The 17,469-nt window shown below is 61.0% G+C and overlaps 2 protein-coding genes across 2 annotated transcripts; both read left to right on the plus strand.

Annotated features, from left to right (window-relative positions):
- Positions 1 to 7,179: 7,179 nt before the first annotated feature.
- LOC308073226 (metallothionein-1) lies at positions 7,180 to 8,631 on the plus strand. Its single transcript, XM_080411172.1, has 3 exons — positions 7,180 to 7,325; positions 7,717 to 7,782; positions 8,366 to 8,631. The coding sequence occupies exons 1-3, from the start codon at positions 7,295 to 7,297 to the stop codon at positions 8,458 to 8,460; spliced, it is 192 nt and encodes a 63-aa protein (XP_080267298.1). The 5' UTR covers positions 7,180 to 7,294; the 3' UTR covers positions 8,461 to 8,631.
- Positions 8,632 to 12,361: 3,730 nt separating this feature from the next.
- On the plus strand, positions 12,362 to 13,508 carry LOC308073113 (metallothionein-2). Its single transcript, XM_080410904.1, has 3 exons — positions 12,362 to 12,517; positions 12,594 to 12,659; positions 13,274 to 13,508. Exons 1-3 carry the CDS (start codon positions 12,487 to 12,489, stop codon positions 13,366 to 13,368), a joined length of 192 nt encoding a protein of 63 aa, XP_080267030.1. The 5' UTR covers positions 12,362 to 12,486; the 3' UTR covers positions 13,369 to 13,508.
- The last annotated feature ends 3,961 nt before the right edge of the window (positions 13,509 to 17,469 follow it).

A 17,469-nucleotide genomic window follows, 5' to 3' on the forward strand; every position in this document is an offset into this window, starting at 1 on the left:
GCACTCTCCGACCAGCGCCCGAATCCAGACCCCTCCACCCACTGTCACGCTGTCACCCCCATCCCAGCAAGAGGCACATTTGGAAAAGGATGCAGTGGGCCAACAGCCCTCCCTGCAGAGGCCACCGGGTTGAGGCAAAGATTCATTTATTTCTAGGAAAGCTGGCAGGCATGTCCCCGTTGGCATTTCCTTGTGCCTCAGCCAAGCCCCGGCCGGCAGCAGCGTCCCTGCCCTGCATGCGAAGGAGGGCTCTCAAAGGCAGCGCTGGAGAGGAGATCATGCGACTCCGAATGTGACAACCGCCTTTTTCTCCTTTTTTTAATTGTTTTACCAAGTTTTTCTGGCAGCTCTATCAATGTGCCATTATACTTGTGAATAACAAGGCAGCAGTCATATGCAGCATATTAAAGAGGGTGGGTTTTTTTCCCCTTTGTGGACCCGTTTTGGGTGAGCGTGGGTCTAGGTGCCAGCCTTGCAGTGGGTCTCCCCTCCCGGGTGCCGCTTTGGGTAGCGGAGCACAAAGGCAAAGCACCGGCGTGAACTTGGGCACACAACGGGGTGTTGCTGAAGCTCAGCAAATGCTGCTGCCCCCAAAGGGAAAATCCCCAGCTCCCCCCCCCCAGCAGCACCAAGCGCGGCTCACTGTCGGCCTCTGCAAACTCAGCCGAGCACAACAGGGAAAAAACTGAGCTCAGACACCTTTTTAGGCTAGTAAAATTGGAAATAGATGAAAATTCCAACTTCTTGCTAAATATGTATGATCTGGGCTGTAAATACTATTTTGCATCTCTAATTATGGTATTGGGTTTGGTGCGTCTGCAATGTGGCTAAATTACACTGCCTGTTACAGCTGCCACTTTGGATTTGCTGGCTCTCAAGCTCCTAAAATTGAAGTCATGACTTTTAGTACTCATTCCCCTTCGTTTGACAGGCCTGTCATTTATATTCTACGTGCAGCATCCAGTCCTGAGCCTGGTAACCACGCTGCTCCCATCGCAGCCATCCGGCAGCACTCGGAGCAGGGGTCCTTCCCTTTCCCCACTTTTATAGGGGGGAAAATCCCATCTAATCCTCACCGAGCTCCTGCGTATTGCTGCTGCGCAGCCGGGGTCAGCATGACTGTACTCAAGGGATTGTTTGGAGTGTACTCAAGGGGTTGTTTGGCTTCATCACCAGAGCAGGGGTCTTATTATCCAGCAAGAGGCCATCCTCATCCTCCCTGCGTGACCCCAGTGCTGCTCTGCACAGGCTTGCCAAGGGGATGCTGTGTCCAGTGTTTGCTCTGTTCCAGCTCCTGGGGAAATATAACATCATTTGGTATCATTTAATATAATACAATATGAGGTAACGATAAATATATATATAAAATATATAGAATCAAACACGCTTGGCACCCGTTCCTGGCTTTCTAGGCAGGTTGCACAGGGAAGCTGGCCACGACGGCACGACAGGTACAAGGATCCTCACCCACCCAGTAGCAGTTTCTTGGCAAAGACTTCAAATCCAACCAAAAATTCCTGATGCCTTCACCTGCCTGGCAGGGGAGCGCTAAGGAGCTCTCAGATACCGAGTTTGGGAAAATGCTGGCAAAAATAACCATCCCCAGCCTTCGAGGAGGAGATCGTACGGCTGGAGGGAGCGGGCAGGGGTGAGCAACTGCATCTGCACACCAAAATACTTCTTAAGGTGAAGGCAGAGCCTGTCTGAGCAGCAGCAAACCAGCTTTGCTGTCTGCAGGGGCTTTTCTCTTTCCCCATCCCAGGTTTGCTGCCCGAGCCCGAGCAGCATTTCTCCCCCCATCCCATGCACAGCCCTGGGATGGGAGATGCCTTTGGATGGGGATGGGACGACCCGTTGTGCTGGATCCTGCCTCCCCTGAGAGCTCCTGGGGGAGACAGGATCCAGCACAGCAGCTGCATGAATCATTCCTGGGACAGACGACCACGATCTTGGGATCTCAGGAGCAGGGCTATGAAGACATCAAGGAAAATAGCACATCCTTTTATTTCACGCCTTTATACCGAGGGGGTTGGTGTTTTCTTTGCAAGCTCGGGCAAGTGTCTACTCAACATCCCAAGGGATTACTCATCTCCTCTACTCTTGGCTTCTAATTAGCAACTAAAGGGGAATGAAATAATTAAATATGCCCAAGGTAACGATACTTGGAAACTTCAGGTCACGTTTCAGCTGGGGGAGGCGGCGAGTAGTTGGAGCAGGTGAGTTTGAAGTCTGTGGGAACCCGAAAGACGCAAAAAGGAAGGGAAGATGTGTGGGGGGGGGAACAAAGAAAAAGAAGAAAATCCAAATTGTACACTGGGAAAACATTGGATTTGTGAGTGGAAAGGATGCCCAGAGTGAAGGTGATACTTAATGTCCGTGCAGGTGTCAGCAGTGCTGGGCACGGTGGGGGACACCTGGGGACCCCCTTTCCCAGGAGGGTCTGCAGGGATGCTGGGCAGCCCCTGACCCTCTCTCGCAGGTGGGGGACAAGGTAGATTCAAGCCCTTTTATTTCCCAGATGAAACTTGGTTGGTCCTCACCCCCTTCCACCCCTTGGGGGCTGCAATTCTGCCCTCGTTAGACCTCGAAGTAATTCCCATTAACATTTATGAGAATTTCATGATCAAAAGAGGAGTCAGCCCTTTCATCTTCCAGACATGCCCTAACACACATTGACCGGCCCCAACACCCCGTACTGCCGGGCGGGAGCTCCGGCCTTGTGCCGGGTCCCTCGGGATGCACACCCCAAAACCCACGGGGAGCTTGCGGGATCAGGCTCACCCTCCCGGACCCAACTGCACGGCATCACTTCAGCATTCCTTCCTTCCCTTCCCTCTGAGAATAAATGATTAGCAAACCGCCACCCCCTCCGCACTACTTTTTCAAGGGGAAGGTAACATTGATAGCTCATTTCCAGATAAGAAATACGGAATACATTTCAAGCCCTTGCCCGGAGCCATAGGATGAGCCGGCGGCTGAGCCCGGCTCAGGAACCCGGCCTTGGGAGTCGCAGCCCCAGCGCAGCCAGCTGGGTTGCAAGGCGGCTCCCAAAGAGCCCACATCAAAGCGCGCTGCGGGTTTGTGAAAGCGTTGCAGTATTGCAGGCGGTGCAGTATTGCAGGCGGTGCAATTCCTGCTTAATGAGAACCTGCTCGGCCCCTGCCCGCTGCGAGCGGGCCCTCGCCGAAGGTGTGTTTCTGTTGCTACACAGACATGACCGTGGGCCAGCAAAGCCCACCAAAGAGGGCATTTACCCAGGGCAACGGGACACGCCGTGTATTCGCTGGTGGCTGAGCAACTGGGGAAGCACCGGCTGGGATGTATTTTGCCAAAGCTGCGATGGAGGTGCAGGCAGGGATCTGGCAGGAGAGCAGGCAGCTTCTGGGGAAGGAGTGAGGTGGGAAGGCAGATGATGGGCTTAGCTCATGTCTGCCGCTGAGACCAGAACAGGTCTTTGCTCATGGTTTTCTGGGAAAAAGAAACCTCCAGAGCATGAGGTCACCCCACCGATCCGGTTTCACTCCCAAATGGTTTCCAAGGCTTTGCCTATGCACACGGGGAGCGGTTGGGAATGGCTTCCCGGGGCAGGCAAGGGGTGATTCATCCTCTTCCTCCTCTGCCAAAGGGCTGGCAAGCACTGGCAAAACAAAACGACGTCAGCACCTATTTCCCATGTTCTAAACACTTGTTTATCATCCGCAAATAATAGGCTGAGATACCCGTCAAATAAAAGCCAAACCTGCTTTCTAAGCAGTGACGGCTCCCATGGCTTCCCGCTGGCTTTCAGCATGTCCAGCGTGCTGGGTATCTGCTGGATGCTAGTGGGGTGCATAAGCCCCTTATTTTCTCTATTTCAGTTTGAAAGGCCAGTCCCAGATGGGTTGTGGCTCCTTGCACTCCCAGCTGGCCATGGCTCTCCTGCCCAGGGTGCAGCACCAACATGCAGCTGGAGCAGGCAGAGCTGAGCTGCCCTCGCTGCTGCCACAGCATCAGGGGCACCCCTGGGGTGCTGCTGGCCAGCAGCATCCTGCTCAGCAAGCAGCAGGCAATGGTGAGGGGCAGTGGGGACTGTCCCCTGGGGTCTCCAGGCTGCAGTGTCATAGCTCCCTGGCATCCCTGGCCATGGTCCATACAGATCCGAACAGTGGTGCTTTGCCAGTGGAGCCCTGCAGCTGCACGGGGTGTCTCTGGGCAAAGGATGGTCACCAAACCCAGCACTGCTCGGGAGGGGGTGATGAGCCCGCAGCGAGGGCTTGGGGAAGACACGTGCCCCCAGAGAGGGGAGAGGGGGGCCTGTAGTCATCCGCAGGGTCCCCCGAAGGCGATGTGCTGGGGTGGCTGTGGGAAATCACGGGCAGCTGGAGGCAGGAGCAGGTTCATGATGTGCTGCTGCATGACCATGGGCGCTGGGAGCTGCACATCCTTCAGCGGGGAGTCAGGGCAGACCTGTGCTGGGTCACCTCCTCAGGAGCCAGCGGCTGCCCCTTCCTTGTCACCTGCCTGGCACTGGCCTTGACTCACTGGCACCAGCCCTGGCACCATCCTGTGGCTTCTGGCAATCAGCCCTGGGCACTGTGGGTGTCCCAGCAACAGGTGCCTCCAGCACATCTTCCTGCAGGTTGTCAGCCTCCTTCACTGCTTTCCGGGGAGCCCTGTCCCTGCCATGCCCTGCTGAGCCATTACCCCAGCTCAGCCATCGCATCCCATCGAAGAGCGAGCGTCATCTCCGGCTCTGCCTGGAGCGCTGGAGCATGCCGCTGACTCACCCACGTTAATTTGCCCAGCAATCTCGGGGCGATTGCTATGGATGTGCCTGGGGACAGAGCCAGGAATCCCACGCAGGGGACACAACCGCCAAGGGGTATGGCTCTGGCAGGGCAAGGGCTGGTGAATAATTGCCACGCAGGGGTCGTGTCCGCTTTGCTCGGCTTTGGGGAGCAGCATCAGGCTTATTTAAATGGTAAGGAACCCCCAGGCCAGCAAATGGAAGGCAGGGGCCAGGAGGCAAAGGGGGGCTCACAGGGCCTTGTAATGGGGCCATTTAAGCAGCAGGAAGGTCTCCCCGGGGTCCCGGCTCTGCAGCTCAACACCCCAGTCACAAGCTGCTCCTGGAGGTGGCCTGGCTGATGTGTGTCCAATTGACAAGCCCCAGCTCCAGCCCCATCCCAAATTAATTACAGAACGGACCAGGAGCAATACAAGGCCTCCCAGAGCCCTGACCCCCAGTCCTGCATCACCTGGAAGATGCTTTTTTTCCTTTGTGCAAAGGAAGGAAGGAAAGAATTGAGAAGGGCTGGGATCTGAGCTGAGAATAGCTGCTGGAGGGCTTTTTCCTCTGCCCCGTCCTTTTGCAACAGGGATTGCACAGTGCAGCCGACGTGGCCCTGTTCCCCTGCTGTGGACTTCGCCTTCCTCCCTCCAGGCTGGAAGAGAGGGACCACTTTGGAGGGGCTGCCTGTCCCCACATCCCTGCGCCACCACCAGCTGGGGACAGGGGCAATGTGCCAACATCATGGCTTTGTCTGGGTGGCCAAGGGTGCCAGGCAGTTTAGGGGGACACAGCAGATGCCACGGTGGTATTGCTGTTCCCCATGCATCCATCATGACACGGCTGGAAGCACTTCCCTGGGCATATTCCTGCACCACAGGAGTGCTCAGCTGGTTATTTCAGGAGCAGAGCATGTGTGGGACCCCAAGGAGATGTCCCCCCTCTGCCATGACACCCACAGCGCAGGGGGACATGGCTGGGGCCAGTGGGTGGCCACTTGCACGTGTGTTCCCCAGCACATTTGTGTTTCCCTGCTCCTGTGGGAGCAACTGATGCCCTTGGCACGTGCCTGGTCCCTGGCACCATCCCCTGCCATCACACCCCGGTGTATCAGCAGCAGCGTGACGCGCACATGACCCCAGGGCTGGCATGCCAGGGCATCGACGAGCTGCTGCTGGGGCGGCGAGGCAAGGAAGGGGCCCATCAGCTCTGCCTTCCTCACGCTTTTACATGCCCATTTCCCACCCTGGCCTGGCTGAGCTGGAGGAGACGCCGAGTCGGGGCGCTGGCACCGCTCCCCACCAGGTCACCCAACAAGCTCCAAACATGTCCAGACAGCTGGGTGGTAAAAATACTCCTTGGCCCACTGTTTCGGCTGGATTAACATCGCCTCCGACAAACCGCCTTAGCCAGGTACCGCAGGCAAAAGCCTGGCTGGGATAAAACCCCAAAGCAAAGGAGTTTCAGAGCGCAGGGCAGCCGGCATGGGGTACCACCTCCACTAGCAAGCACACAAAAAACCCCAGGGGTGAGCAGGAAAGATGCTCCACGGCTGGCAATGCCCCCTGGCTGTGGTGCAGTCCCTCCCTGCACCCGACATCTCAGAAAGCATCTTTTTTTTTTCTCACCCCAAACCCTCGCTGCTCTTTCGAGTGTGTGGGTAAAACCCGCTGGAGGAGTTGACCAGGGTGATGGCAGCTCGCCCACCACCCTCCTCTCCTGCACACCCGGCTAATGCTACGTGGAAATTAATTCAGATGAGTGGGACGGAGCACCGCAGCCAGGAAGGAGACAGGGCCCCCGAGGTGCCATGCACGGCGCCAAGGGGACGTGGGTGCCATAGTCCTGGGGCGCTGGGAGGGCACGGGAGGCTCTGGCCAGGCCAGGCCAGCTTGTTGCTGCTCTCGCTCACGGGGAGGGTGTCAGAGCCATGGGATGGGGTCTGGGGCAGGGACCGTATCCCCGTCACCCCACTGTGTCAGCTCCCCATCAGCCCACTGTGCCAGCTCTGGGAGGAGGGCACTGAGAGTTCCCGGCTGTGGTGGCAGCCCTGATCAGTGCACACACACCCCGCGAGACATCTCGGGGCTTGGCAGATTGATTTTAGCAAAGAGCTGGGCTGTGGGGGCTTCCCTGGGTGCACCCCCTCAGCCCCCACCCCCTGGGAGCAGAGCAGCGCTCCTAAGGCAGGTGCCATCGGTGTGATGAGCTGGCCATTCTCTGCACCACCATCCCCCCACAATGTCTCAGCAGAGGGTGACGGTCACCCAGACAGCCCCGCTGCTGCCACCAGCACCCCGGGGAGGGGGGACGTGGGAGCCCCAGGTCCTGCCTGGCCAACCCGGGAGTGAATCAGCAGCGCCCGGGGCAGGTGCGAGGCTGAGCCGTGCGCAGGCTGCGAGGGGCGGAGGGTTTGCACTCGCTCTCACCCGGCCAAGGATAAATAGGAGGTGGCTGCGACTCCTGCCAAAGCTGCTCTTCCCATCGCCCAACGCGTCCAACAGCCGGCATCCAGCCCAGGCAGACATGGACTCCCAGGACTGCCCTTGTGCCACTGGTAAGCCAGGGCTTCCCTCCGCCTCAGCCGCAGGGAGCTGCGGGACCTGGAGCATCCCGGTGGGACCACCGACACTCGCACCCGCCCGCCGGCCCCCTCCGCCACCCCGGTGCTCACACGCTGGTGGGGCTGGCTGCTGAAATCCTCTCCCGGCGTTGCGGTGGCACACCGGGATCCCACCGGGACGTGGCTGGGAATGCCGTGGCGTCCCCACCGAGCGAGGCCAAAGCATCTGCCCCGGCCAGCGCTGTGGGAGAGTGGGCACTCGGAGGGGCGGCAGTGCCGTCCCCGCGGACCTCACCCCAAAGCATCCGCGCTGATCCCCAGGGATGCGGGGATCCCTTCCCACACCCTCTCTCAACCCCTTTTTCTCCTTTTCTCTGTGTTTTAGGTGGCACCTGCACCTGCGGGGATAACTGCAAATGCAAAAACTGCAAATGTACATCGTGCAAAAAAGGTAAGGGGGGGGACCTGGGCCCCGATAGGGAGCAGAAACACTCGTGGGGGTTTTCACTACACATCCCTGGACACACTGAACCAAATCAGGCTCAGCACTGTCGGAGTTAAGTTTATTCCTCCCGTATTTTTGCCCCCAAAGGAGCGCAGGGTGTATTCCATCGTCCCTGCCAGACAATAGGAGCCACCTGGTAGAACCCAAAACTCGGTGTACCCCTCACTGGCACCTGGGGCTCAGCACAAGGGATGCCCAGGGAGGAAACCAGCACCGGGATTTCTTCCGGCTACTCCTGATGCTGTCACTCCCGGGCAGAGCCACGTGCGGCAGGGGAGTGGCACAAAGAGCGGCTTGGGGGGGGCGCGGTGAGCCCTTGGGGGTCCCACACCCTCCTGCTGCCTCCCCAGGGACAGCCCTGGGTGCAAAAACATGCTGGGAGATGCTGCCAAGGATGGGGATGATGCTAAAAGGGGAGGACGCAGGTGCTGGTGGGCCGCCAAATCAGCCACTCCCCATGGGATCAGCCCAAAACCCACCATGAGACCCCCCCCCGGACCATTCTTGACTGATGTTTCTCCCCACACAGGCTGCTGCTCCTGCTGCCCGGCGGGATGTGCCAAGTGTGCGCAGGGCTGCGTCTGCAAGGGCCCCCCCTCCGCCAAGTGCAGCTGCTGCAAATAGGGACCCCCAGCTGCACATCTGGGGGTGCCGTACATCTGGGGGGACAGAAGAATAACCTTATTGTGTATGTTTGGGTTTTTTTATATATGTGTTCAGATATCTTTAGTGTTTGTCACTTGTGACGTGTAATAAGCTACCTAAATAAAGTGATGTGTATATAAAGGTCTATAAGGAGCCTGGCATTTCTGTTGGATGGGGTAGGAGGGGAACCTGGGGAGCAGGAGGGCAGCGTGTTTGGGGGGTCATGGCAAAGAGCCTGCATCTTATTTTTGCTCCTTCTAGTCTTGGCTCTGCCCTCCCTGCCAGCAGCTCTGACTCTTTGTTTTAACACTTTCCCTGCACAACAAGGTAATTCATAGGGTTTTTTTCCCCCCGCCCGGTTGTTACCCAAGGGCAAATCCCATGCTCTCTCCTCCACCAGAAATCCTCGGGGCTAATGAGCAGCTCGTTATTACAAGCCTTCACCGACAGTGTAATAACCGCTGCAGCCCTGCCCATTTCCAGGGGTAATGTTTCCACGGCAGGTGGGGTGGCGGGGGAACAGGTTTAGCTTTCCTCCTGGCAGTTAAGTTGAACTGGCTGGAAGAACCACCCTGCTTCTTCCCCCTGCCACCTCTGCCAGCCTGGCAGGGTGCTTCTGTGGGGACCCCCCGGTGACCTGGATGCCCATGATGGGGTACGACACCTGCAATGTGATGTGATGCCCATGATGGAGTGTGATGCCCACGGTGGGGTGCGATACCTGCAGTGGGGTGTGAGGCCCATGATGGGGTGCAATGCTTACAAGGGGATGGGACACTCGCAACTGGATTGCCCATGCCAAGGTGCAATGTCCATTATGGGTGGCAGTGCCCATGCTGGCGTGTGATGCTTGTCCTACCCAGGCACAGCCATGACGCTGCCAGGATGCTGCACCCCAGGTGCCACATGGCACTATGCTGCTTCCCAGGATGCACAAGGGGTCCTGCCTGTCCCCACACTCCCCAAACACAGCCTTTCATGGCCTCTTTTGAGCAGCAAACCTTTTTCTGACCTATCCAGCCATCGCTGGCAGGACTCAGCCAGGGGTTTGGCACAGTCAAGGGCACCCCTACCCACTAGCTGCTCACAGTGCCAATCCCCAAGGGATATTCATTTGCTCCAGCAGGACTCTTCCCCTGGGGTGTCCCCTGCGACGTCACCATCACCCCACACCTGTGACAAGTGTGAAGCATGTCCCTATGCCAGCTAAATGTAGGGCAAGCAGGCACGGTGCAGCACCAGCTCTGGAGTTTCAAACTAAATTCCATCCTGCAAACAGCAGGGTTATCTTTATTCCTTCCTAGTCAGAAAGATTGAAGTGTCAACCATGCAAAAACATTGTTGGTGAGCCCACAACAAGCATGAAGAAGAGGTTGCTAATGGGATTTATCCCCAAACACGCAGTTCAACCGGTGGAGCTGACAGCATCCTTCCAGCCTCACTGTCCCCAGCAGGTGTGCATCGGTCCTGCCCCATGGTTCTGCCCTGTGCCTGTCCCAGTGTCCTACAGCATGTGATGGAGAACAGCCATGGGATGTTGTCACTGCCTGTATGGGAAGTGGGGGCAGAGGGGGGTTCCAGCAGCCCAGCTCTGAGCCCTGAAACCTGTGCTGGCCAGCTGTAGTTCAGAGTTGGACTTGGCATTCCTCCTACATGGGCACAGCCTCAGGATTAACCGCTCCCTGCCAGCTCCAAGAAATTGGAGCACCAGCAGTGACAGGGGACCGCCCCCCCCCCCCCATGTGTTCCCCTCTCCCCGTGTTCCCCTCTCCCTGTGGGTGTCTGCCACGTGCCCTGCACCCTGGCATTTCCACAAGCCCACAGCTCGGGGGAGTCATGGCTCATCCTGTTCTGCTGCAGAGTGACTTTATTATTCAGTGGAAATGCCCCGATTGGGAAACATGGTATTTTCCGGGCTGTTTCCCATCCCGGCCCCACGCACGGTCCTGTGGCGATGCTGTGCTGCTCCTTCCCACTCACAGTGACGGGGCCCAGGACCACGTGCCCCAGGATCTGGCACAGCCCCTCCACGGGTGACGTGCGGGATTCCCGGAAAACTGCAAGTTCTCCTGTTTCCTCCCCCAGCATTGCCCTCGCATGCTCACCCCCTGCTTTCAGTCCAGCCCTGTGTCAGGGTACACGACCCCATTCGGGGGGGTGGGGGGCTCCCTTTTCTTCAAACTGGGGTGCAGCAAAGCTAGTCCCTGGCAGTGATGGGGGCGGGGGGCAGCACTGTACCCCAATGGTGGGGTGCCCGGGAAGCGATTTCACAAGCCGTGTTTATGTGTAGTAAGACCACACGTGCACCGTGATTCCAGCGCTCCTCCTGTCCCGTGGCCAGCGCGATGCCTGCTGGCTTAGCCTCCTGTTTACACTCCCTGGCTGCTGCCTGCAAAAAACACTGCCGGGAAAAAACCCTCCTGTATTTCTGCGAACAAGCATGAGACGTTCTCTGGTGTGACCTCCCAGGGCCACTGACCCGCTCCTGGTCCCAGGGCCACTGGGGGTGACGGACCCCACCGTGGCACCAGTTCCAAGCCCAGGCTTGCCCCGCTGGCAACAACAATGCTAAGAGCACCAGGCGCAGGCGCGGGGACAGGCTGTCCCTGGCCCAGCCGCTGTTTTCCATGTTTTCCATGGTATGTGCCAAGCTGGCCACGGGCACGAGCCGGGCGGTGGCAGCTGGCTGGCACATAAACACCGCAGCAAGGGGGAAAACACATGGGTGCCGGGAAGCTGGGAGTCCCAGCAGCCAGCCATGCCACGCTTCTGCCTACGCTCAGCCCTCCTGGGGGGCCAGCCGAGCACCCCACCCCCCAGGCCCCCCCCCGGGACTGCATGCCACCTGTATCCCTGGGACTTCCCCAGCGTGGGGGGCATGGTGCCCCCCCAGCACTGGGCACATGGGGCTGGGAAGGGGCAGGCAGCAGCCCAGGGCTGCCCCAGATGTGCCAGAGTGGCACATCTCACTGTGCAGATGTGCAGCACTGGCATGGCACATGGTCCCTTTGGCATCTTCCAGCACCTTGGTCCCCTGGGATGCAGCACGCTGCCGGTGGGGGACGGGGGGCAGGAAAGGGGGTGGGTGGGACCCCTCCAGACCCCCCCATCCCTCCCTACAGTTGGCTGGGAGCCGAGGCGGTGTGCGGGGCCGAGACCCCGGGTGAGCACGGCCCCGGTGCTGAGCACGGCCCCGGTGCTGAGCACGGCCCCGCGGTGAGCACGGCCCCGGTGCTGAGCACGGCCCCGGTGCTGAGCACGGCCCCGCGGTGAGGACGGTCCCGGTGCTGAGCACGGCCCCGCGGTGAGCACGGCCCCGATGTTGAGCACGGCCCCGGTGCTGAGCACGGCCCCGGTGCTGAGCACGGCCCCGCGGTGAGCACGGCCCCGGTGCTGAGCACGGCCCCGCGGTGAGCACGGCCCCGGTGCTGAGCACGGCCCCGGTGCTGAGCACGGCCCCGCGGTGAGCACGGTCCCGGTGCTGAGCACGGCCCCGCGGTGAGCACGGCCCCGATGTTGAGCACGGCCCCGGTGCTGAGCACGGCCCCGCGGTGAGCACGGCCCCGGTGCTGAGCACGGCCCCGGTGCTGAGCACGGCCCCGATGTTGAGCACGGCCCCGGTGCTGAGCACGGCCCCGCGGTGAGCACGGCCCCGGTGCTGAGCACGGCCCCGGTGCTGAGCACGGCCCCGATGTTGAGCACGGCCCCGGTGCTGAGCACGGCCGCGGTGCTGAGCACGGCCCCGATGTTGAGCACGGCCCCGGTGCTGAGCACGGCCCCGCGGTGAGCACGGCCCCGGTGCTGAGCACGGCCCCGGTGCTGAGCACGGCCCCGATGTTGAGCACGGCCCCGGTGCTGAGCACGGCCCCGCCCCGCCGTGTGCAGCGCCAAGCACCGCCCCGCGTCCTCACCCGGTAAATAGCGGGCGGGCGGCCCGGGCCGGTAGTGCCGCCGCTCCAGCCCAGCCCGGTAGAGCCCAGCACAGCCCAGCCCGCTCCCGCCGCCATGGACCCCCAGGACTGCACGTGTGCCGCCGGTAAGTGCCCCGGCGCGGCGCGGGGGAGCCGGTGGTGCGGCCCCCGGCCCCGCTGACGGCCGCTCTCCCGCCCCAGGTGACTCCTGCTCCTGCGCCGGGTCCTGCAAGTGCAAGAACTGCCGCTGCCGGAGCTGCCGCAAGAGTGAGTGGGGGCTCAGCCCGGGGGGGGCAACCTGTCCTAGGGGAACCCCCCCTTGCTGTCGTGTGCAGCTCCCTGCCCACGGGGGCGCCCCCCTTCTGCCCTGTTGGACCCCCACGGAGACTTCCAGACCCTTGTCCCGTAGGGATAACACCCCCCTTGCCCTGTAGGACCCCTGTGGACCAGCCCTCCGGTGCCCTTTTGCTGGGTGCCCCTGCCCCGTGGGACCCCCATGGGGATCTGCCCCCTTCCCTTGGAGACCCCCCACCACTGCTCTTCTTTGGTGGGTGCCCCTGCCCCATAGGACCCCCATGCGGATCTGTCCCCTTCTCCTGGAGACCCCTGGTCCCCTTCAGTGGGTGCTCCTGCCCTGCGGGACCCCCATGGGGATCTGCCCCCTTCCCCTGGAGACCCCCTTCTGCTGCTCCCCTTCGGTGGATGCCCCTGCCCCATAGGACCCCCATGGAGACAGCCCAACCACTGCCCCGTTGGGATCTTAGCCCTGCCCGTGGGAGGGATTCCCAAGTTGTTTCCCACTTCCCATAGTGTGCCCCTGCCCCATGGGACCCCTATCCCTTCCCACCCCCCCTAACTCTTGTGTCCCGTTCCCCCCCCAGGCTGCTGCTCCTGCTGCCCCGCGACCTGCAGCAACTGCGCCAAGGGCTGCGTGTGCAAGGAGCCGGCCAGCAGCAAGTGCAGCTGCTGCCACTGAGCCGCTTGCTTCTGCCTGTAAATAGCCGGCACGCCTCGGGGATGGGGGGGTGGGAGGGGCTCCAAAAAGCTTATTTTTTAATCTTTTGTATCTTCTGTACCAGTGGTGAAACTGGTTGAAAATAAAGGAGTTTGACTGGAGGTATGAGTGCTGCTGTTGGGTTGGGCTGGGGGCTGAGCGCTGCTGGTGGCTCCTGGGTGGGAATGGGCACTTCGGGGTGGGGGCTGCCTGCAGACACACCACACACACCCACCCCACCCCGCCATGGCCTTCCCTGGGTGGGCTCTGCCCCTCCCCCGGGGAGAAGCAGCCTTCACAGGGCAGGGGATGGACCTTGTCTTGCACAGATGGTGGCTCTGGGTGTCTTCGAGGTGCTGGTTTCCCCGGTGAGGACAGGTTGACATGCCCGAGAGTGCAGGGAACTCCAGCCCCCTCCTGCCTTTCTCTGGCTTGGTGGCAGGTGTCTCTGTGCCGTGCAGGGGCTCCCCCCGGGCTTCCCTTGGGGTGGGGAAGAGCTTTTGGGACCAAGCCTGGCAGGTGGGAGGTGGTGTGGGCTGCCCTGAGCTGCTGCTGAAAGGCTGGTGGCTGAACCCTACTGGGGATGTGGGTGTCCCGTGGGCAGGGACACACGCCCCAAGGAGCTGGTGCTTTGCAAACCCCAGTCCTTTTGCAGAGCAGATCCACCCTGAAAGGTTGCTTCCCCTGCAGCCTCCCTGTGCCATGCCTCTTCTGCCACGACCATGCCCTCCCAGCACTTTTTTTTTTTTTTTTTTTTCCCCCCCAGCCCATCTTTTGGGGAGCCCTTTACTTGGAGCTGCGCTCACCTTGGGGGGCTGGGGGGTGAGACAGCCATGGCTATGAATAAACCTTGCATGGGTTAAATTCAGCGCTCCGTTCCGTGGGTGGGGGGTGCTCAGGGAGGTGTGTGGGCTGTGTTTTGCTTCCGAAAGTCTCTGCCAAGTGAGAGTTGCTGCTTGTGCACTGGAGTCGCTGCCGCCGGCTGGGGTGGCTGCCTCTGCCTGCCCGTGCACATCCCCTGGGTGCGCCCTGCCGCCGAGGCAGGTTCCCAGCCCTGCTGCCAGGGCTGGCACCCCACTGCCATCGCCCCTTTCCTGCTGCCAGGGCTGGCACCCCACTGCCATCGCCCCTTTCCTGCTGCTCTGGCCAGGGGGACCCCTCAGCCTGGCAGAGATGTCCCATTCAGCCCTTGGTGGCCAGGCCCAGGATGAATTTTAGAAGCAACAAAATGTGGGGGTAACCCTGGAATGGAGGCACTTGGATAGCAGCGTAATTCCTTTTTGCCAGGCTGGGTGGCCCAGGGTGAGGTGTCTGCGAGGGGGGAGTGTGGTGACACCAGTACCCAGGGATGCTCTGGGCACCCTGGGGAGCTGCTCACCCCTTTGCCAAAAGTTTGTTGGGCTTCAGCACGTGGCTCTGCAGCCTAATCAGCACCCATCCTTTTTGGTGAGAAAAGCAACACCCAGCTCAGCACCCATTTGCCTTTTAAATGTGTTGCCTTCTTGCATTAGCATGTCTTTTGGCTGAGCAGCCTCCCAGCACCACCTGTTGTAACAGAGGCTTAGCACTGGAGACAGAGTCTGACGGCATGCCTCATTCCCAAATGCATTTAAAAAATAATAAATCTCATGGGATGAGGGTCTGCTGGAAAGCGGGAGTGACAGGGGGCTGGCACAGTGTGGTGGGGCTGGGACCCCAGCCACTGCAGCGGAGGGGCTGCAAGCTGAGCCCCCCTGCCCCGGGACTGGGTGCCTGCATCCTGTGCCAGGGACAAAGCCAGGGTGCAGGTGGGGTTTCCCCTCTCAGGAAGCACCTCAGGCATCAACCGCCAGGGTGGTATGTGGGCATGCACCTCCGCGCCCTGCTGCTGCCAGCCCCCCGCCTGCTCCTCCTGCCTGCGCGCCCATCTGGCAGCAGCAGCGGTGCACCCCCAGCGTCAATGCCCTTTCCAGCCCCCTGCCCCCGGCGTGGTTTTGGGTGAGGAAAGCCATAAGATGGGTGGGATGGGTGCAGGCACCCACGGGAGGCACTGGCCTGTGATGTACCCCGCACATGGTGCTGCCCACAGCTGCTTGCAGGTGGCGGAGGGCTTTCTGCTCCTCTCAGGAGTATTTTCAAGGGAAACCCCTACTTTTTAATGAAGCGGGAGCTTCTCTCAGCCTGCACGCAGTGGTGTTGTGGCAAGAGGGTGACAGAAATCAAGGCTTGATGCAAGACCGTGCTTTAGCCAGCCTCTGGAAGAAAAGCACAGCTCAGCTCGCAGAGGTGGTTTGAGGTGACGTGTGTCTCCCCTGGGCACCCGGGGGAGCCAGGGCAGAGGTGTCCTGGGCACGCAGCCAGCCTGGCAGCCCGGCAGCAGGGTGCAGCACCCCGGGGGCTGCGCTCAGCACCGCCTCTGGCTCTGCACAGATGTGTCTTCATGGCCCTGGGTGGTGGGCGGCACGTGTGCTGTGCAGAGGAGACAAGGCACCCTGTGCACCCTGTGCAGACAGCACACGTGCCCAGTGCAGGGGGGAGCACACGCTGTGCAGGCAGGATGTGTGCCCTGTGCAGGGGGGGGGCTGTGCAGGCAGGATGTGTGCCCTGTGCAGGGGGGGGGCTGTGCAGGCAGGGTGCGTGCCCTGTGCAGGGGGGGGCTGTGCAGGCAGGGTGCGTGCCCTGTGCAGGGGGGAGCACACGCTGTGCAGGCAGGGTGCGTGCCCAGTGCAGAGGAGCCACGCACCGCGTGCAGAGGGGACGAGCACCCTGCAGGCACGTGACAGGCACCTTGTGCAAAGGGGACATGCACCCTGTGCTGAGGGGACAAGTGCCGTGCGCAGAGGGGACGTGCACCCTGCACAGAGAGTAAATACACCCAGGGCGGAGGGGACGTGCACCCTGTGCAGAGAGTAAATACGCGGAGGGGATGGGCACCCGGTGCGGAGGGGAAATACATCCTGTCCTCAGGGGATGCGCACCCTGCGCACCCGGCGTGGAGGTGACATGCAGGCAGTGCAGAGGGGAAACAACACCGTGTGCAGAGAGTAAATACACCCAGTGCAGAGGGGACAGCACCCAGTGCAGAGGGCGGGTACCCGGTGCAGGGGGCACAGCGCCCAGTGCACCCGGTGCAAGAGCACAGCACCCGGTGCACCCGGTGCAGGGGCACAGCACCCGATGCAGGGGCACAGCACCCGGTGCAGGGGGCACAGCACCCGGTGCCGAGCGCCCCCCGCCGCAGAGCCCCGCCGGTTCCCCGGGCCGCCGCCGCGGCTGCGCTGCCCCCTGCCTGCCCGCCTCAGCGCCGCCCCGCGCCCGCCCGGGGCCGCCCCCCTCCCCCGTCACCTGCCCCGGCCCCGGCTGCACCCGCACTTGGCCCCGGGCTGCCCGGCACCCTGCCCGTCCCGCTGGAAAGCTGCGCCGGGAGCCTGGACGGGCTCGGGAGAGCTGGAGTGTCATGGCCGCTCTGCCAGGGCACCCACCCCACCGAGACATCCATCCCACCAGGACACCCATCCCACCAGGATACCCATCCACCAGGACACCCATCCTACCATGGCATCCATCCCACCGAGACCTCTATCCCACCACAGCATCCATCCCATCAGGACACCAATCGCACCAGGACCTCCATCCTACCAGGGCACTCATTCCACCATACATCCATTCCACCAGGATCTCCATCCCACCAGGGCACTCATCCCACAAGGATACCCATCCTACTAGGGCATCCATTCCACCAAGACCTCTATCCCACCACAGCATCCACCCCATCAGGTCACCCACTCCACCAGGGCACCCAGTCCATCATACATCCATCCCACCAGGAGACCCATCCCACAAGGACGCTAATCCTACCAGGGCATCCATTCCACCAAGACCTCTATCCTACCAGGGCACTCATTCCACCATACATCCATTCCACCAAGATCTCCATCCCACCAGGGCACTCATCCCACAAAGACACCCATTCCACCAGGACCTCCATCCCACCAGGACACCCATCGTGCCAGGGACCAGCACACCGTTCCAAGGGGTTTCCCCCACGCTGCAGTGCCACGAGTGCTCTCCCCCTGCTAAGTTTTGGGGTTGAAGCTCCACGGA

This window comes from Falco punctatus (assembly GCF_963210335.1).
Source record: "Falco punctatus genome assembly, chromosome: 14".
NCBI lineage: Eukaryota > Metazoa > Chordata > Aves > Falconiformes > Falconidae > Falco > Falco punctatus.